The 22037-nt window shown below is 33.2% G+C and overlaps 1 protein-coding gene across 10 annotated transcripts in view; it reads left to right on the top strand.

The window, feature by feature from the left end:
- The window catches only part of Cdh18 (cadherin 18), a 903781-nt gene extending 881960 nt beyond the window's left edge, over nt 1-21821 (top strand). For 8 of the 10 annotated variants that reach the window (XM_078016885.1, XM_078016863.1, XM_078016854.1 and 5 more), the window contains 2 exons: nt 11003-11254; nt 19419-21821. In XM_078016885.1, the coding sequence (XP_077873011.1) occupies nt 11003-11254; nt 19419-19909 (743 nt within the window). In that variant the 3' untranslated portion in view covers nt 19910-21821. The remainder of the gene's footprint in view (nt 1-11002; nt 11255-19418) is intronic. The other 2 variants (XM_040271741.2, XM_040271740.2) reach the window with 2 other exon arrangements.
- The last annotated feature ends 216 nt before the right edge of the window (nt 21822-22037 follow it).

Genomic DNA, 22037 nt, shown 5'->3' with positions numbered 1-22037 from the left:
AGCAAACAGATTGCATGGAAAGAGCAGCTCAATTTAGACAATGGGTCAGGATGTCAGATAACAGTAATTGTAGCATAATAATGGATTCTTCCTCTAAAATATTTACTGGAATAATATGCTTGGATAAATAAACTTGGCCTATGTATGTATCCTGAATGTCATCTCCAAAGGAGAAAGAATATGAGGATTTTAAGAAAATATTTAGGTCTGGTTTAAATTTACCATCATCATTAATTTTATTAGAAGAATCCCTGGGAACTTTGTTTAAACATCTTACCTAAGTGAAAGATCACAGAGCATGGAAGGGGTGAATTAGGTTGAAGGACAGAGAATTAGTATGTATTAAAGCATATTATATGTGTTAGAAAGGACAATAAATTCTTAATTAGACATAAATATGAGACTGTTCACACTGACACATGAAAACATGGAAAATGAACAATTTAAAAACCTGGTAGGGTGAAAAGAATTCAAATGGATGCTTCTTTAAGTGGAATTAGTGATCAGAAAAAGCAAAAGGAGAAGAAACACAGAAGGGTGTTTCAGAGGTTGATTTTGCAAACAGCTTGTCTTTCTGGTGTCTCTACTAATTAAGTATGAGGCCAACCATGTTACAGCCCTGGCTTTTACCATGACTCAGCGTTGTCTTTGTAAAATTAAGATAGGAGGATGATGATTAGTGTTATGTTTATTCTTGCAAAGATAGATGAAATTACAGAGAATTTGGTATCACATGATATACTATAGTCATAAAATGAACAATACAGATAACTTTAAAAAATAAATAGAAAAAGCATTATTGAAGAAACAAACACCCTCAGTGAAGGATGATTTTGGTTTAAGATTGAAATAATATAGATATCTCCTAGAGAAATTCTTTAAGTTAACAAAATGTAAAATAATTCTACAAATTTCCAGACAATAATTTAAAATTGTAAAGTGATTGGATGTAGTAAAATTACTCTAAAATTACAAGAGTCAATGCCCATTTAGTGACATTTGAAAGAATAAACTAAAATGAAAGAATTATCTTCCCATCTAAAATATCACTCACTTTAAAATTAATGAAGGGAGTGTACAAAAACTTCATGCATCAGTGAATATAACTGTATAAATTAACATAAAATTTAATTAGAAAAAAAATATATGGACTTTTTTGCAGACAAATTAAAATAAGATAAAATAAGAATATTAAAGTATTGAAGGTAAATTCAAAGTATGAATTATTCAATACACGATTATTAAACATCTGCCAGAAACAATGAATTGAGTATAATGAATAGAGCATAATCATAATAAAAGCAATAGTAATAAAATAATAGACTATATAGTACTTTTTAGAAATATTATATGCACTTTGAATATTTTCAATGGGAACTTATTCATTTATTGATTTAATTAAAAATGAAAAGCTTTTTAAACGTATACTCATGCATTCCTATCTCCTCCGACTCTGTTCACACCTGGGGCTCAGCATGGCCATTCCAATCCCTCCACCGGCTCTGTATAACCATTCCTCCTTGCCTTTCCTGGAGAAAATTGTCATTCAACTAAGAGAAAATTCTGTAGTCAGCTTTTAACATTGGTTTTCTTGCACTTCCTAATCTTTCAAGTGATATTACTTTTTCCAGCATAGAAAGCAGTGATCTAAGTTGGCAGAATGTGGGGACTTACAAAACATATCTCCTGCTTTCCAGCGGCTTGTGATCTAGTCAGAAAAGTGAGGATGACATGAAATGCAACTTGCATTTGAAGTCAGTGGAATATAAGTAACTTCAATTACTACAAGTTTCTAGTTTAAAAGATGAAAGCATCATTAGACTTTTAAGGTAGAGTCCATTCTTCCAGGCAGAGTAAATTAGAGTACAGTTTCCAACTAGGGGAGAGTTTAAGAGAGTACCAAGGTGAGGGAGGCACCATCAGTCACACTGGGGAGAAAAATCCATCCAGGGAAGTTCAGCAAAGCAGAAGCCAGGTGACATTTTAATTTACCCTTGAGAACAGAGTGTTATGCATCATTCTCTAGTCTGTGCTCTCAATAGATACATTGTCATTCATTGCTTAGTTGCTTTAGTACCAAATTGTAGTGAATTAAAAAAAAAAAAACATGATAAGCAAAATATCTTCAATATTTATCTGAAAAGGTATTGTTCACAAATTATTAAATATTAATGATAGGATTTGGAGAATTACCAAGTAAGTAAAGGATTTATTTTAGCAATATATACTTTAAAATGTATATTGCAAATATTTTTTCTTTATTAATGGCCTTCTTTTTACTTTACTATATTGGTAGTGACACAATTTTATTTGACATTGGCAACCAAAGTTTAGAAGTTAATTTTAAAGTTATAGCAATAAAAGTATAAAATGCTTTCTGATTCAAATGTATTTTTTCTGCTATTATCTTCCCTTAAATTGTGAAATTTTCATTTTAGCACCAAAACATTCTATTTTATGATTTCCCATTCTTATTCTCTGTAGAAAATAAACTTTGGCCATAAAATCTCAGATTTTTTTTTTTTTAAATTTGGCTCAAACCAGGATTCTGGACTTAGAATACCTTGTGCATGCATTTTGTAATATACATCCTAATCCCCTAATATAAAATCATTCCTCTACCATGGCATGTCTATTCTGTTTCATAATCTTCATGCTGTCTCTTCAGGGACTAGACTTTATTTAATGCAAGAATATTTGTCTGACTTAAGTCTTAAGCTTAATTCTAACTGTAAGAGTACATTTGTAAATCACATATTTTTGTAAAGAAAGAGATTACAATAAGTATACATTCTATCTCTCTTTGTCTACAAGATTCCAACTCATACTTAGTTTATCTTTCAAATTTTTTTTTTAGCATTTTCCTCAAACTCGTTTATTTAAAATGTGAGTGTGTATAAGACATATTATGTGCCACAAACATGTAGATGCTATTATAGAAAATACCATGATTTATTTATATAACTTACTAATAATGAACATTTGAATTGTTGCAGGTTGTTTTTCTTTTTTTCATTTACAACATTACTGTGGATGATCTTTTTGTTAAGTGCAAGGGTTGTACACGACGGAAAGATAGGCTGGGGGTAGATTATGGTGGCATTTTAACACCATTCTAAAGCATTTTGTCTTCATTCTGCAACCTCTGGGTAGATCTCATATTTCTCTTTGAAGAATCAGATCTGTTCTTAAGAAAGATTTATCTGGTAGCAGTTTATAGAATGGATTGAGGAAAACATGAGGCCAGAAAGACTGTCTCAAAGTGTTGCAAGCAAAATATAATAAATAACAGCAATGGAAATGGAAAGGAAGAGATAAATATGAAAGTGACACAGACATGACATGGTGGGTAGCTGAATTTGAAATGAACTCCCACCTTCTTTATTTATTTATTTATTTATTTTTTTAAATTTTTTATTTTTTTATTGGTTGTTCACAACATTACAAAGCTCTTGACATATCATATTTCATACATTAGATTGAAGTGGGTTATGAACTCCCAATTTTACCCCAAATGCAGATTGCAGAATCACGTCGGTTACACATCCACAATTTTACATAATGCCCAATTAGTAATTGTTGTATTCTGCTACCTTTCCTATCCCCTACTATACCCCCTCCCCTCCCCTCCCATCTTCTCTCTCTACCCCATCTACTGTAATTCATTACTCTCCTTATATGTAATTTTGTATAGCAATGAGGGTCTCCCTTCATTTCCATGCAATTTCCCTTTACTCTTCCTTTCCCTCCCATCTCATGACTCTGTTTAATGTTAGTCTTTTCTTCCTGCTCTTCCTCCTTGCTCTGTTCATAGTTGCTCTCATTATATCAAAGAAGACATTTGGTATTTGTTTTTTAGGGATTGACTAGCTTCACTAAGCATAATCTGCTCTAGTGCCATCCATTTCCCTGCAAATTCTATGATTTTGTCATTTTTTATTGCTGCATAGTACTCCATTGTGTATAGATGCCACATTTTTTTTATCCATTCATCTATTGAAGGGCATCTGGATTGGTTCCACAGTCTAGCTATTGTGAATTGTGCTGCTATGAACATCAATGTGGCAGCATCCCTGTAGTATGCTCTTTTCAGGTCTTTTGGGTATAGTCCTAGAAGGGGAATAGCTGGGTCAAATGGTGGTTCCATTCCCAGCTTTCCCAGGAATCTCCAAACTGCTTTCCAAATTGGCTGCACCAATTTGCAGTCCCACCAGCAATGAACAAGAGTGCCCTTTTCCCCGCATCCTCTCCAGCACTTATTGTTGTTTGACTTCCTAATGGCTGCCAATCTTACTGGAGTGAGATGGTATCTTAGGGTGGTTTTGATTTGCATTTCTCTGACTGCTAGAGATGGTGAGCATTTTTTCATGTACTTGTTGATTGATTGTATGTCCTCCTCTGAGAAGTGTCTGTTCAGATCCTTGGCCCATTTGTTGATTGGGTTATTTGTTATCTTATTGTCTAATTTTTTGAGTTCTTTGTATACTCTGGATATTAGGGCTCTATCTGAAGTGTGAGGAGTAAAAATTTGTTCCCAGGATGTAGGCTCCCTATTTACCTCTCTTATTGTTTCTCTTGCTGAGAAAAAACTTTTTAGTTTAAGTAAGTCCCATTTGTTGATTCTTGTTACTAACTCTTGTGCTATGGGTGTCCTATTAAGGAATTTGGTGCCCGACCCCACAATATGTAGATCGGAGCCAATTTTTTCTTCTATCAGACGCAGAGTCTCTGATTTGATATCAAGCTCCTTGATCCATTTAGAGTTAACTTTTGTGCATGGCGAGAGGAAGGGATTCAGTTTCATTTTTTTGCATATATCTTTCAAATTTATTCTTTAAAATTCTTTGACGATTTGCTACCAAAAATATTATTAATATTGGTTCCTAAGTTCTTTTATTAGATACGTATATTCCAATTTTAATAGACATTCATATTCTTTTAAAATGAATTCATTTTAAAACAATAAAAATACTATGAAAATTATCATTTACAATCATATTTACCAAGATTTTGTAGACTGCCTGTGCTATTCAGTTTTCCCTCATGGTGACAAAATACTTGAGAAAATCAGTGAAGGTTCATGATTTGAGAGGTTTTAGTCCATGTTCCCCTTGCTTTGGGCCTGTAGTGAGGAAGAACATTATGGAAGGTGTGGTGGAGCAAAGTTGCTTGCCTAATACCAGCTTGTAAGCAAAGAGATAGAGGAAAGGACCAGGGTCCCATATACTCTTCAAATGCTCAGTATCCAGTGGTCTAACTTCCTTCCAATAGGCCCTTCCCCTAAAGACTGCACCATCTCCCAAAGCCTTTTACACACCTTGTCCTTTAAACCTTCTCCCAATATTTCTAATATTTTGTTTTTGTTTTGCTTCATTACTTTTCATTTCTTTGCAATAAAATACATTTATGCTTCTAAAATAAATATATTGGCTATTATATTTCTTTATAACTTTTAGCAAAACATTTAAATGCAATCTAAAACAAAAAGTTTTTTGTTTGTGTTTTGGGAGAAGGGAGGCTATTTATGGTTATTAGAAGAACTTTAAATTTCCATCGCACAGAAGTTATGATAAAGCATATTTTCAGTGTTGATATTGACTATGCAGCTGTTAAAAACTTTTGCTCTCAAGTCCTTTCATTCAAATTCTACTATGAATTAGTTCTGAAATACAGGTACTTAGGTTGACACACACTGGAAATCCTAGTAGTTTTTTAAATGTTCATTTCATACATTTCAGCATTGTCAGATCTTCAGCAGTTTATATTCCCATAGTTTATTTTTGTCCTTCAAACAAGAATTCACAGCTGGTGTGGTAATGTACTTAATTTCGCTACAGAGAATGACCATTTTAAATTCTGTTTTTATCCACAGGGTTTCAAGAGAACATTTAGAGATTTCTCTTTGTCCTAAACAAAATAGTGTACACATAATTCACTCTGCCTTATAAATCAAGCACCACACATCCTCTAATAGATGAGCCAGCTACTACTCCCTGCTGAGTCACTTATCTCCTGTCAGAGAAGAGAGCCTGACACAGTGCCTTCATTCCTCCCTGGCTCTCCTTTCTCTACCAGTCAAATCTCAGATTCTTCACTTGCTTACATTTACTCACATGCACTGGACAGAGTAGCACTGTGCATTATCGAAAATTAGACACTCGAGGCTTGACTATTGGGAAGTTAAAATCCACGTACAGTCTTAATCATAAAGTAGAAAACTCTGAATTTCAACTCTAGAGATTTTTTTAGTGGACATTTAACTTTAGATAAAAGAATATGCTTTTTTTTCCCTCTGAGTTGTGTCAGGTCATATTGCATCAAACTTTTTATACCCTTGTAATGATAAAAATATAAATAAAGGAAAGTTGATTCATATGTACCAAGCCAAAAAAATAAAAGTAGAACAAAATAAAGTTACTGCTAATTTTACTATTCCATGTTCCATTCCACTATATTTTGCCTTCTTTTCTTGGAAATGTAGGTGCCACTCTTTTACTTAAGTTCTTTCTTTGGTATAAATTATACAGTGCTATAGTAACTTGAGCCTTCCTCTGCATTAAGGAAGGTGAAACTTTAATCAGTCTGAAAAAGAGAATTATGTATACAGTAAAACTCTCTAAAGATTTACACTCACAACTTTCTACAGGGTTTATAATTTTAGAGACTTTTAACAGTTTCTTCTACTTTGGCTAATCCATTAGTTGCTAATAATAATACTATTTATTAAATATCTGTGATAAATATTAGGTAGATGATTTCTCTTATAGTTCATATTCTTATTGTTGTGCTACTATCCTTGCCTTTTCTTCTGAAATTGCATTTTTTGCAATATGTTGATGAATGATTTTGTATCTTGAGTTTTAATTTTTTTCTTTATGATACCCCTCCACTTCTAAATTTACATGTTTGCAAATGTATGTGTTATTTATGAGATTTGCTGATAGTCTTCAAGGTTTATATTTGTTTTATATGCATTTATTTATTTTTAGTCTTAGTTATGCAGTCTGTATATGAGAGTTTACATATAACAGAGATGTAATTAATGACAAAGAAAGATTGAAGAGTTTTAAAAATTCTGACAATAGATGAGAGCTTCTCTGCAGCAAGAGATATTTTCTTATTGTGAGGTAAAGAACAGGCATCACAAAGAAACTCAGAAAAGCTACTGTGTGACATCTGATAAAGAATAAATATGAATACAAATAAATGTCAATAGATTAATTTCTAATCTCCTCTGAGAGCATAGTATAAGTTTCTCTATGAACTAAGTGGGGTCAATTAAATGGCTATAACCTTTTTCCAGCATTATTTATGAATCTGAAGGAAGAATTTTTATACAATGGATGGTTGTGTTTATGCAGAATTTAAAGATTATCAAGAAGGAGTGTGGCAGATGGTCAGCAGGATGACATTCCAGGGTGCAAATCAGAACGTAATGACATATTGGATCATGCATTTGTGGTTTGGCAGACAGACAAGTGAGGCCACAAGGATGTTTACAAACTCAAATGAACAGGCAGATTCCAGAGTCTGAAAATTGAGCTTAGGGTCATTCTCAGATTGACAGAGAGGAAGTCAGGCAAAACAAGAGAAAGAATAAGCACATAGCAAAGAACATACTGAGCTCCTGCTGCTGAAGTGCTGCGAGTTATGTTTAGCTCATTTTGGTTTTAATTTCTTAACACACGCCAATGTAATAAGAAACTGTAACAGAAGAGAAGTTCCTGCTGATTGTCCCTCAAATTACTATTTATCAAGCAATGATCATATAAAAGGAATTTTGCTGGAAACCACAACAGCATTATTTCATGGGTTCTAATAATGTTTAAATTATAAATTGTTCATATTGTTGCCAAAGGGTTAGAGAAAAATGAAACTAAAATATGATCTCCAGTTTTTTGCCCATCTGAAATTCTCCATAATTTGCCACCTAAAATATATATATTTTTGTATATTCTTATTTAGATTAAGATATTCGGTTTTATCATTCCAATTGTCCTTGAATGCTAGTTCAATACATTAACTGGACTGGCTTTGCAAATAAGTATTCTAAAACACTCTCTCTTCATCCAAGCCATTGAGGATTCAAACAAAGAACCAAGTCTGGATGCACATTATTAGCAATTGCTTATTATTGAAAATTAATACACAGCACTTCCCATCCACACATGTTCTATCCTTCAATGTTTTCCCTTTATTAATCTTACATTAATGATTTTTTAACTTGACTATCTCTTAAGACTTTATATAATATTTTTAAGTATATTTGAAATTTTAGAGATTTCTTATTGCTCTTGTAGCCTAAGTTTCATTTTCACCAAGACATACTTTTCTATTTTGATATGTACACATACACATGATATATCTCAATAAATATAATCTACATACCCAGACATGACATAAACCTTTACATGGACATGATTTATATGCTCACACATGATAGGGGACTCCATATTAATATGATCCATGTATAAACACGATATAGACTTCCAGTTGGATTTGATCTATAAATGTATATATGATATATATGTATACATGAATATAAACCTATAAATGCATGCATTTATGTATGTGTTTTTCTTACCACTTTCATGTTCTTCCTCATGTTCAAAGATTTCTTATTCAAGTTCTTGAGACTTCTGCCAAGCACATTTTTTTGCAGTTCCATTGAAGTACAGACTGTCCCTTGTCAAGAGCTCATTATCTGTTGAGGCCTTTCTAGGTGGGAAGTTCTTTGCTTCCTAAATCCTCTCTTCTTTTCAAAAACTAAACACTCAACTGCAAAAAAAAAAAAAAAATGGAAAAAAATGTCTCCATGTCATAGGGTTTTATATTTAGCAGCTAAAAGTGCACTTCCAAAGGCATATTCTGGTTTTCTTGTGGTTGGAATCACATTTGTGGCTGCATTTTCAACAATTATCCACTTTAATAATGTAAACTGTCCCCTAGGCTGGAGCCATAAGATATTCCATATCTACCAGAATGACTGTTACCATGTTAATCTACATGTCATTATTTATGTCGCTCAAATCCAGTAACAAGTGTCTTGCCCCTCTCCTAAGAATAGTTGTGTAATTCTCAAACATATTTGTGCACATAAACATTTAGCTCAAACATATTCTTTTGATTAAGGAATTGAAATAGAGACAACTTTATGTTAATCATAACAAAGCATCCAACTGGGAGATCTGATTTTTATGAAAGATCAGGTTTCCTGTGGAATAACCCATGATTGCTATGGTGCATACAAATAATGTATACACGTATACATCTCATCCTCTTCTTTTTCTATTCTGTGACCTGCTTCAGAATACACATTTGATACAGTTTTTAAATTCTTCTTTCACCAGATAAAAAAATTCTTTTCAATTTCTCATTGAACTATTTACTTTTCCTATACATCTTCAGTGACATAATTATATATATATATATATATATGTGTGTGTGTGTGTGTATTTATATGTATATTTTTCTGTTTCATTCTCTATATTATATTGAATATTTATAAATTATATTTTTATTGCATTTACTTAGAACATTCTATCAAGAAAATATTATATGGTATAGTATTATAACTATCAAATTACCTATATTAAAAAAATTCTAATTTTCATAATAAAAATCATTGACTTGAGAAAGAGAACCCCTACATATAAATGCCCAATGGTGCACTCACATTTTTAGTGCAAAATAATTAACTCGGGTATAATCACAGGCTGAGTTTTGCTAAGTTGCTTAGAACCTTTCTAAATTGCTGAGTTTGACCTCAAAGTTTCAATCCTCCTGCTTTAGCCTCTCACATTGCTGGGATTACACATTTGTACCACAATGCCTGTCTAAGATTCTGTGCAGTTTTAATGCTTCTCAATGGGTGACCCAATGACAAAGCTCTTAAGCTAAACTTATCTTTCAGCATATCAGCATTTGGTGGTAAATGTTCTGAATATTCTAACCTTTCATGAGGAAGTCACTGAAAGTTGTGACCTATGGTCAGGTGATAGTTTATAGGTAGAGCAATAAGTCTTTCCCAGAAGGGTATCTGAACAGAATATCCAAGTGTGTACCGTGGGATCTTTTCACTCATAGACATTCTGGGAAGAGAAATAACAGTGGTAAAACATTATATGATATATACACTTCAGTACATCAATATTAATTGGTGACAAATTGACCAAGATGTGACACTACAATTTTGATCAGGATTCTAGAATGTATCAAAGTGTGTCCTGTGTGGTTTGATATAAATTATACTCTATGACTTTGTCCATTTATTTTAAACTACTTATTTATAATACAAATTATTTTATCCAATACAATAAAGATTTTAGCAACCACTTTAATATGATGTTATATGGATTGATCAATATGTATCATGCCCACATTTCTTATAGTACATAATATTTAAAAATCACATACAATAGAACTATTTGGTCACCTTTAACTTCCATGTGGTGTATTCACTCTGACAAAAGTGCATCATATTATAGTTAAGTTTTTAACTTTATCAATCTATGTGGTGTTTTCAGAGAAATATCATCTGTATCAGTGGTTCTTAAACCTTTTTAATGTATTGAAATCTCCTGAATAGTTTGCTGAAGTACAGATATCTGTCGCTGTCAATTGAAGTAAGAGTCTAGGTTTGGGATGATCCTCCTAGTTCACAACAAAGACTAGGATCCATTTGCTTCAGTCCATTTCTATGCCTTAAGTATTTTAGCTGCTAAGTAAGTCCATATTCAAAATGGCTTTGTCTCTTCCCTCTGTTGTCCTCCCATGACTTCACCAATCCCTCAGTTTGGCTCTATTAACTATTCAAATAATTTTCTCAATTGAACTATCAATTTTAGCTATTCCTTCCTTAAAAATTTCCCCTTCATGTTCCCTTGGCCATTTTGTAAATTAAAAAAAAAATCACACATATCCGTTTTATCCATTAAAGGAAATGTGAATCTTTAATGGCAGCTTCACTAAGTATATTTTGTTTTGCTTATGTCTATCATAGATAACACAGCCAGCATTCTGACAAGGCGGAGGAGATTTAGTCGAACTATTCAGGATGTGTATTATCTACCCATTATGATCTCTGATGGTGGAATCCCCTCTCTCAGCAGCAGCAGCACCCTCACCATCAGGGTTTGTGCATGCGAGAGAGATGGGCGCGTGCGGACCTGTCATGCAGAAGCCTTCCTGTCCTCGGCTGGTTTGAGTACAGGAGCCCTAATCGCTATCCTTCTCTGTGTTGTCATTCTCCTGGGTAAGTCATTCTACAGCCTAAGGTGGTACAATGGCAGTTCTGAATGGGAGTAAATTGTATTCTTGAAATATAAGGATTACAAAGGCATAAAAGGGGGTAATAAAACATGGCCGCACATATTCTATTAAATTAAATTTTACAAATCTGTAATCTGGAACTAATTTGATTCAAAACTTGGGAAAGAGTTGGAATATCAGCAACATATGAAATCTAAGAGAAAAAGTTTTGAAAGCATGTATTTTAGAAAAATTAATAGTAAGATGTTCTAAATCCCATTTGGAAAGAACTCTTCAATTAATTTCTGGGAACGGAAAGACATCATTTTAATATGTCTAGGACCCACCCTGCTTAGCTCAGCCAAGGTCAGCCCACTTGAGTCTTATAGCCATAGTATAAATAAGCATAGAAATTTAATATACAGTATGAGGACTAGAGTTAATAATAACATGGTTTTATATCGATAAAAAACGTCAAAAAAGTAGATTTTAAGTTGTTTTAGCACACACACATGAAAAAGGGGTAAATGTGAGATGAAGAATATGTTAATTTGCTTGATAATAGTTATCATGTCACTGGATAGTTATATTTATTCAAATATCATGTTTACATTACAGACATATACAATAAAGTAAATCTGATAACCAAATAAGAATATAAAAGTCTTATAGAAATTTCTATAATTCCCAAATATCAGTTAATCATCAATGTTAGCTGAGTTTAACATATTCATTCTAAGTCACTGTAACCTGAAATATCATATATTTTATTAAATTCAATTATATTATATTAAATACTGTAAGATTTTCTCGAATCTGAGATTTGCATTGCATTTTACTTTATTAAAAAAATCCAGTCTTATATTATCTCTTGTTATATTCTAATGGATATTAGATGTGTATTATAAACCTCATTACATCTATGTTTCAAACTGATATTATCTCAAACTTTTAGATTTTATTTAAGACAGACACAATATAAAGAGAGAAAGAAAAAAAAAGAAAGATAGTACACCCAGATTTTGTAACAATAAAGGTAGATATGAGCCGTTTTTTCTACATAGTTTAGAGTGCATATGTGTTTGTCTTCCAGTGTGTCCCCACTTCCTCCTTTCCATTAGAGATGTATTTGTGACCTTTCTTGGTAGCGTGCACATGTGGAAAAAAAAGCACTGTATGTTTTGGTGAGACTAGGGTATTCCCGTAAAGAATATTCCAGGTTTTGTTCCTGGGAGGAAGATAACCTCCTTGCATAGATGGTGAAGAGAGTAAGTTGGAATGAGGCTGAAGAGGAGAAGGAACATAAGGAACACGTGTGAGAAAATGTAATGCTGTTGTGTATCTAAAAAAAATGGGGGTTTGCTGCAGGTGTGTAGACTGGATTAAAACAGGAGAGTCTCATTGTAAACTTGACAAGTGGAAAAGATCACAGTGACTGAATTGAAGAAAAAAATCTCATGGTGCTAAGAGAATAACAGGGGAGTAGTCTTCCTCTGACATGGCATGAATTGGATCAGCACATTTTGAGTTAAGTTGAAGAAAAGTGAATAATATCAAAATATGATAAATACCTTTGATAACTTAGATGTCTGAGTAAGTTGGAACAGTATCAAACAGGGCTATTTGTCTATTCATCTCTTGCTGAGTGTATACCCTGTTTCTCCCTTAGTTATGCAGTAGATTAATCCATTTTGCTTAAATTACATAGCAAAAATTTTTTAAAAATACAGAGAGGAAAGAGTAGAACTGAGCTGTGTGAAACTTCAAAGTGATTGCCATGTCAGGAGGGATGAGATAAGAGAGGACAGCAAAGAAATCAGAAAGATAGAAATTTAGTCAAGTACAGTGTCACAGATGTACATGGGAAAGAGTGTTTATGGGATTAGAGCACTGTGTTATACATTGAATCTATTCAATGTCAAAAACTGCTCACAAGTTCAACAATTTGTACCTAAAAATTATTGTTTGCACTTAGCAACCAGAAACATGGATAATTGGTGCAACACCATAACAAGAGCTGTTTCACTGCAGTAGGATCTTTTACAGTGTTAAGTCAGCTTCCCTTTCTATGAAACAGTGTCTGATAAGAACCACTTAAAGGATGAAAAGTATGTTTTGGATCCTAGTTTCAAAGATGTAGTGCTTAGTCAGCCAAATCCATTGCTCTGTGTCTAAGGTGGAGAAAAGCATAATGATGGAAGACTATGGCCAACAAAAGTGGCTCAGTTTAAGCCACTGGGAAAGCAGAGAGAGAAGAAGGAATCAGTGATACCAGTGACCTATTTCTTCAAGCCATACCCTGCCTGCTTATAATTATCACTGAGTACAGTAATACTTTCAAGTTATTAAAAGATGAAATGGATTAATCCACTGCTTAACTGACAGCTCTCATAAACTAATCATTTCACCTCTGGTTGGTACCTCACTGTCTTTCATGACTTTGGGGACAACTCATATTCAAATCATAACATATAGTAAATGCATGGTACATAAAGAAAAGAGGGAAGTCAGGCTTTAAAAATTTATTTATTAGTCATAACTGCTATTTTACTTATGTATTTTGTTTTTCTCCATAAAATTAAAAAAACAAAACAAAACAAAACAAAACACAAACACACACACAAAACACATCCAAAACAGAAAATAAAGTCATACAGCAGCAACAGAACACTGGATCCCCTTAGAGTTCTTAACTGAAGTCACAGAGAATAAAAGTTTATGATTTTAATATAAATTATTTTAAAAAATATTTTTCTTTGTTATTTTTAGTTATACATGACAGTAGAATATATTTTTACATATACTACATACATGGAGTATAACTTCCAATTTTTGTGGTTATACATGATGGGGAGACACACTGGTAAAAATTTTTAATTTTGAATGATAGGTCATTTGTGATCTTCAATTTTGTTTTCATTTATCATCATACAACTATTACCATTAAATATGATAAATAATTAAATGTATTGAAAAATTCAATATACAGTTTTAAATTGTGTTATACTAATAATATTTTAATAATTCATAAGAATAATACTTCATTTAATTAACACTTATAAAAAATATATTTTAGCTTGTAAGGATAATTATTAGAACATTTGTACATTTTATATTCTCTGTCAAGAATAATAAAACAAATTTTCTATTTGGTATGTTTGATAGTTTTATATCAATACTCAAATATGTTTTATGCTTTTATCTAAATATTTTATAATTCTTTCCAAAGTTAAGGCTTAATCAATTTTTAATGACAAAGTAATTTTTATTGCTAATGACATTGTAAGGTTTTATTGTTTTCAGAAAATATCTGGACAACAGACACAGAATGTAATTAGAATGTAATGTATTAGACTTCATGGAAAATATATGCAATAACAAAACTAGCAAGACATTACAACCTGAAATTCTAAAATAACATCCCACTCTAATGGCTAGACCAATTATGAAATTAAAATTTTAATATTGAAAACATTTTAATTATCAGTTTCAGTTCATAAGTTTGGCAATGGTTTTACTTATAATTACCTGATTTGGGGTGACCCATTTCAGATCCTCTTGTTTGTAATACTGAACCTGTGAATATGAGGTTTCTGATAAAAGAATCATGTAAACTCAGCTGTTAAATATTTCTATGCTTATTTTTTATTACAGGTCACATGTGATTTTGCAATTTAAATATGATCAAATTTTATGCAAAAAATCTATTGCTTATCTGAAAATGGTGCTTGAAAACCAAAAGCCTGACTTTAAACCGTACATGTACATTTTGTGAGAACTGTTATTTACTGTTGAGAGCACTTTTTATAGACCCTTTTAATCAGAAGAATGGCAGAGAATGTGGAGTGGGACTTCATGATGTATTTGGAGCTTGTTGTTGAGTAGCAGAAACTGGATCCCACAGGTTTTTTTTTAATTTTTTTTTGAGAGAGAGAGAGATTTTTAATATTTATTTTTTAGTTTTCGATGGACACAACATATTTATTTTATTTTTATGTGGTACTGAGGATCGAACCCAGCGCCCCGTGCATGCCAGGCGAGCATGTTACCACTTGAACCACATCCCCAGCCCCACAGTTTTTATTTCTTCTTTTTAGTTATACATGACAGTAGAATATGTTTTGACATATTCATACAAACATGGAGTATATCTTATTCTAATTAGAACCCCAGTCTTGCAGAAGTACGTGTTGTATTCATATATATACAAAAGAAAGTTTATGTCAGATTAGTTCTACTGTCTTTCCTATTCCTATATCCCCTCCCTTCCTTTCGAATCTTCCTTTGTCTAATCAACTGAACATCTTTTTTCCCCATCTCTGCAACCTTGCTGTGCCTTAATATCTACATATCAGTGGTATGTCTGACCTTTGGTGTTTGGGGATTGGTTTATTTCACTTAGTATGACAGTCTCCAGGTCCATCCATGTAATGGCAAATGTCATAAGTTCAATCTATATGGCTGAGTAGCATTCCATTGTGTGTATACATCACATTTTCTTTATCCATTCATCTATTGAAGGGCACCTAGGTTGGTTCCATGGGTTGGCTATTGCAAATTGTACTGCTGTAAGCATTGATGTGGCTGCATGACTGTAATATGCTGATTTTAACTCCTTTGGATAAGAGAAGTGGCCTAAGTGGGTAAAATGGTGGTTCTTTTCCTAGGCTTTGAAGAACCTCCGTAATGCTTTCCACAGTAGTTACATGGATTTGTAGTCCCACCTGCAATGTGTGAGTGTAACGTTTTCCCCACATCCTTCACAATATTTATTCTTGATTCTTGCCACTCTGACTAGAGTGAGGGGAAATAGTGTAGTTTTATTTTTTATTTCTCTAATTACTAGAGATATTGAATATCTTTATAATGTATTTGTTTATAGTTTGTATTTCTTCTTTTGAGAAGTGTGTGTTTAGTTTCTATTCCCATTTATTGATTGGGTTGATTATTTGGTGTTAACTTTTTTAGTTCTTCTGAGGAGCAGGTGGCAAAGATTTTCTCCCATTCTGTAGACTCTCTATTCATGTTCTTGATTGTTTCCTTTGCTGTGAATATGCTTGTTAGTTTGATACCATCCCATTTATTGACTTTTGATTTTTCTTCTTGCACTTTAGGAATCTTGTTGAGGAAGTCAGTTCCCAACCCATCAAGTTGAAGTGTTGGGCCTACTTTTTCTTCTAATAGGTGCAGGATCCTGGTCTGATATTTAGGTCTTTGACTCACTTTGTGTTGAGTTTTATTCAGGGTGATTGATATGGGATCAATTTCATTCTGCTATATAAGAATTTTCAGTTTTCCCAGCACTGTTTGTTGAAGAAGTTAACTTTTCTCCAGTGTATGTTTTTGGCTCCTATGTCTAGTATGAGTGGTACTTTGTATAAAATGCATGATTATTAAATTGGGGAGAGATTAAATTGGGGAGGGGTTATTTTAATATTTTCATTTGAGTTCCAGATTTTTAAAATAAGAATATGATTGTCAAATCTCCCTATGGAATTATTTTCTGCACTTATCATCTTAAAATATACTTTGGTATTATGATTTTTTGAAACATAATTTAGTTCAAACTATTCATAAGTAATTAGGAGTCTATTGTTCTTAATAGCCATGAGCTGATTTTTAAAAAAATATTTAAAATAATTTCCCACTAAGGCTACTACTACTCATGAAGGTTCATTAAAACCACATTAAAGCCTTCACAAAGATTATTCTTTTGCCCATCTACATAAGAATTGTCTGTAGAGTATTTGCATTGTGCCAACTGCCACAAATATCTGCTAAAAACAAGTGGGAGAAGTGCATCAGGAGCACACATGTGTACTGGGTTTCAGCTTGCTTCAGTGGGTAGATTTGACTAGAGGAACCATATGTCCATGTACACCCTGAAGTCCTAATATGACGATAATAAGCATCCTATTTCTCTTAAGAGTGTGACAGTTTATGTTATTATTTATGTTTGATATTATATTAAACTGGAATGTAGCAATTCTATGAATCACTGTTTACTAGCAATAACTACCTAGAAAAGAGAGCACTGTAAATATAAAAATGTTCAAGCATCTAGCATCTATATGTTGAATGAGAAGAAATTTTTTTTTCAAAACTTTTGGGGAATAAGCAAATATAAACCATCATAATAAAAAATATAGCATTACCCCCACATTTCACTTACCAAGTATGATACATACACAAGAATTGAAGCATTGCACTAAGTTTGATGAAGGATGGAAATAATCTCCATAATTCCATAATAGGATTGATTATATCTTTCCTATTATGCATGTACATAAATTTCCTTGAAATCAATAGCTAACCATTTCACCATAAAATAAAATAACTAGATTTATTAATGAAAGTAAGAATTTTCACTATAATGAATTAAGTAGTCTGTAGAAATAAGACATCCAATCTCAAACAGCCTCCTCACTTATTCATAAATACGAGCAGAAATTTTCAGTGAAGTGATAAATCTTCACCTCTGCATAAAATTAAGTTAGTTACTTGATGATGTGTTTAGGGCTTTGACTTAGAAAACTGAGAGGTGGATTTAAAGAAAAAAGTACACAGAGGTATTAAATACATATTTATTTCATTGAGTAAAGGTAATTTCCCCCCAAATAAAAGGAATAAACATTTTTAAAGTTTAAATATAATTGGAGTTGGCAGATAAAATGTAATGAATACAGTTAATGTGAATTTCAGATAAAAGTATGTGTATATAGACACACACACACACAAACATACACACACAGCAGATAAAAGTATGTGTATATGCTCTCACCCTGTAAAAAATTTAGAGTGCAATAATATAATATTTGGACACATATGGCATATATGTGCTTTCTGCAGTATTTTGGTATGTATAAATCCCAAATACTATATGGGGTTTACTTAATTAATATATAATAATATATAATAGTATTGTGTATGTTATCATCTCACATTTACACATAATTGAATATCCTGCTTTTTAATTTTCATTTGATGGATCTAATAATCTGAAATGGTATTTGAATGGACTTCTTTAATTAGTACAATGTAAAGAACCGTGTATAGACTGTAGTGTACTCTATTGTGCCTGAAGACAGTGTATTCAAAGTTCAAGTGAGATAATCCTCTCTATTTGGTGTGAATTTAATATCTCAAACAGAAAGATTTAAAATGCTGAGAATTGGCCAAAGCAAAGTGCCCAAGGTTCATTTCTATTACTTTATCTGGTGACTGCAACATCACTGGTAATTTTAACCCACCATATTTATTGAGAATTATCCTAAACCACTGTCCAACAGGTCACTTAACTCCTTATTCTATATGTTTGAAAAAAAAGAGTAGAACACTGTTCTGGAAATATCATTGCTTCTAGTGTGAGAAGTCACAGAGTGCTAGCCCTTTCACCTAACCTCTATGGGAACAATTCTTTCCATCTTAATACACTTTTCTGCATCCAGTTTCTTCATTGTTTAATTGAGTAAAGCCAAAGTTGAGGATTAAATAAATAAGGCATGTGAAGAACATTCACAAACTAAAAAAGATACAATATAAACATATAAAATATATGAAAATAAAATTTATATTGTGTCCAAATAAAGTAACATTCTTTTGCAACTTGATAGGGTAAATGCATTTTTATTGTCTGATACGATAAAAGGTACTGAACAAGGGAGATCAGCCTTATACAATATTATTTCTTTACTCTTTAGCAAGACATCAAATATTAAAGCGTAAAAGTAGAGGCCCCTTCTTTGAATTTTAAAGGAACTTAATACATCCTGTCTTTGGTGTCTTCACCTAAAATGATTAAGTATCTATTGATAGACACACACATTATGTTATTTTTTTCATTCAAAATTCAATTATTTTTCCACCATTTGTTTCTGTCACATTAGACAGGGAATAGTTTTTTCAGTAGTCTGATTCAAGAAACCTGAGTTCCTAAGCCTGATGAAATAAGATCTGCAGTTCACAACGTTCCATGGGGATGATCATTTTGTTACATTCTTAGGGCATTAAAATACCTTGAGGTGTCATTCAGGATGCACAGGTGAATGCTGTGATGCAGTGCCAGCCGAGTGCTAGAGTGTGGTGACAGGGATAGTAAATTGCTGATGTCAGATCTCCACGAATTTTCCTTTTCCCTAACTGTTTATCCTTTTCCCATTCTTCTTCAGCAATTGTAGTACTTTTTATCACCTTGAGGCGCAGCAAAAAAGAGCCATTGATCATTTCAGAAGAGGATGTGCGAGAGAATGTGGTGACCTACGATGATGAGGGAGGTGGGGAGGAAGACACTGAGGCCTTTGACATCACTGCATTGAGGAACCCTTCTGCAGCTGAGGAGCTCAAGTACCGGAGGGACATCCGACCTGAAGTGAAGCTCCCTCCCAGGCACCAGACACTGTCCACCCTGGAAAGTATAGATGTTCAGGAGTTCATAAAGCAAAGACTGGCAGAAGCAGACCTAGATCCCAGTGTTCCTCCATATGATTCTCTTCAGACTTATGCCTATGAGGGTCAGAGATCAGAAGCTGGATCTATCAGCTCACTGGATTCAGCAACGACACAATCAGACCAGGATTATCAGTACCTTGGAGACTGGGGGCCTGAGTTTAAAAAGTTAGCTGAACTCTATGGAGAAATAGATTCTGAAAGAACAACTTAGGGGGCCAATTCTTAAAACCTTGTGGAATCTGCTTCCTCAGCAAGTGGAGACATAACCTCAGCAATGACAAAGCATAACCATGGAGACAGTACTTGAACTGAGCAAGCTGTACACAGCTCCTGTAGAAACAAGTGCCCTTTCTACAATCCAAACTGGGTTATTTAATCGGAAGAAAGCAAACTATAAAAGAAAAATGCAGAGAAAAATCTGCTGTCCTTGTGTATATTTTCAATTGCTCAATAAAGTCTGTGGTACTGTTTAATTAAGAATACCTGAAAAAAAAAGCCAAACACGAATATTTGTTTCAATATTTTGTGATTTCTTTTTTCCTAAAGCAAAACTAAACAAAGGGGCTCAAAATCACTGACAACTATGACTTTTAGGGGTGGTGCACTGCAAAAGGAAACTCATGAAGGTAATCATGACCTCTTTTTCCACTTTTTTGAGTGGAGTCTCGAGAGCCACACACTGTTGTGACAGATCCCATTAGCCTTGTCTTGTGTTTAAATTGCATACGGTGTTCCCCCTCTACCAGACCATTCTGTCATGGACTTGTACCATTTCCCTCTGCCCTCCCCACTTCTTTTCTCCATACAAAATTGATGGAGCATGGGGATTTGCTGCCTGCACTATAAAGTATGCAACTTCGGTGTACCAGACATGCACCGTACTGAGCAGGAGACAATAGTCTCTGTCTCGTCTGCCCTCCTTTATTTTAACAGGAGATCCTCCTCCCCCCACTTTTTTTTAAATAAATAGAACGAATGGTTGAAGGTATACTCTGAAAATCTGATATGTCAGGGAATGATTTATTTTATAAATAGATACAAACCTTATCCTTTACAAAATGTTGAGGAACTTTTTATTTTTTTTCCCTTTGTTTTAGAAAACTGAAATCGGCCAAAATTTTTGCTTCAGTCTTAATTCATTTTCCATTGTCATCGTAGACAGTCATCAAAAATATGTACCTCACATGTTATCATAGTCTAAAAGGACTATCCTTCAAGTAGCATAAACATAGACTCATGGTTGACTTATTCTTTACACGGGTTCAGACTTTCTCAGTCTCACAACTTATTAGTCCTTACATGTTTGATGTCTACAGAGGAATATATAGGACTGGGCACAAAAAGTAGGAGTTTCACACTTATTATCTTTGGACACATGCCTGAATGTCTCTGAAATTCAGGGTCCAAAAGTGCAAGATAGAAATGGACTGACTTCCCTGCCTACCTCACAGGGCTGTTGTGAGGATCATATAAGCATCTGTAAAACTGCTTTACCCACTGCAAAGGATTCTGCTCCATACATGTTTGCAGACACTAATTTTCTAATTCCATTAACTTATAAATATATATTTACATACATTTTACATAAAATATTATATGATCATGGAAGAATGTCACGAAATCATCAACAGTGTTGTTACTGTTTAAATATGTAATGCATAAGTCTATTTATTTTAATATTTTCCTAAACAATCTAATTTTCTTACTATTTCTTGGGGATTTTTATTTTTCAAATTGTTTTGGGTAATGTTTTGTTGTTGTGTGTTGCTCTTGATCTCAAAGTAAATATTCTTAGCATAAAAAGTCCGATTTTCCTAAGTAATCCCATCTGTATATTCAGTTAAACTAGAATTTCTAAATTCATGAAATGCAAATTATTTGATGGGAAAATTTTTCTTTGCGCTTTAATTTTTTTTTTCATGATCTAGTATTTCCGAAAGTCACATGATATTTTGTGTAATTCTACCCATGTGCAAAATTTTGGATTTTGCCTCATGTCACAGCTGCCCTGTGCTATCATATTTCATTTTTGAGGTATGGGAAGAAAGTAAATTTAATTTGAATAATTCTCAATTTGTGTTTTAAGCCTGAGGAATAAAATGTAATTTAAGGTTTTTACAACATTTTAACTTTCCAGATGCTGCTTTATCATTTTTTTACATCATAATGGTGTGTGTTCTGGTGTAGAGCTGAATCCAAAGAGACGTGAGGGCCTCCGGGAAGAGCCTATGGACACACAGGCTCTGATTATGCTAACGCTGGACTACTTTAGTCCAGAAAGGATAGAAAACCTCAGAGATCGACTATGACCCTGATGTCTTGACTTTCCCATTCCAAAA

This window comes from Ictidomys tridecemlineatus, chromosome 1 (genome assembly GCF_052094955.1).
Source record: "Ictidomys tridecemlineatus isolate mIctTri1 chromosome 1, mIctTri1.hap1, whole genome shotgun sequence".
Lineage (NCBI taxonomy): Eukaryota > Metazoa > Chordata > Mammalia > Rodentia > Sciuridae > Ictidomys > Ictidomys tridecemlineatus.
Note: the sequence above shows the minus strand (reverse complement) of the source record. Positions and strands in the feature narration are given on the sequence as shown.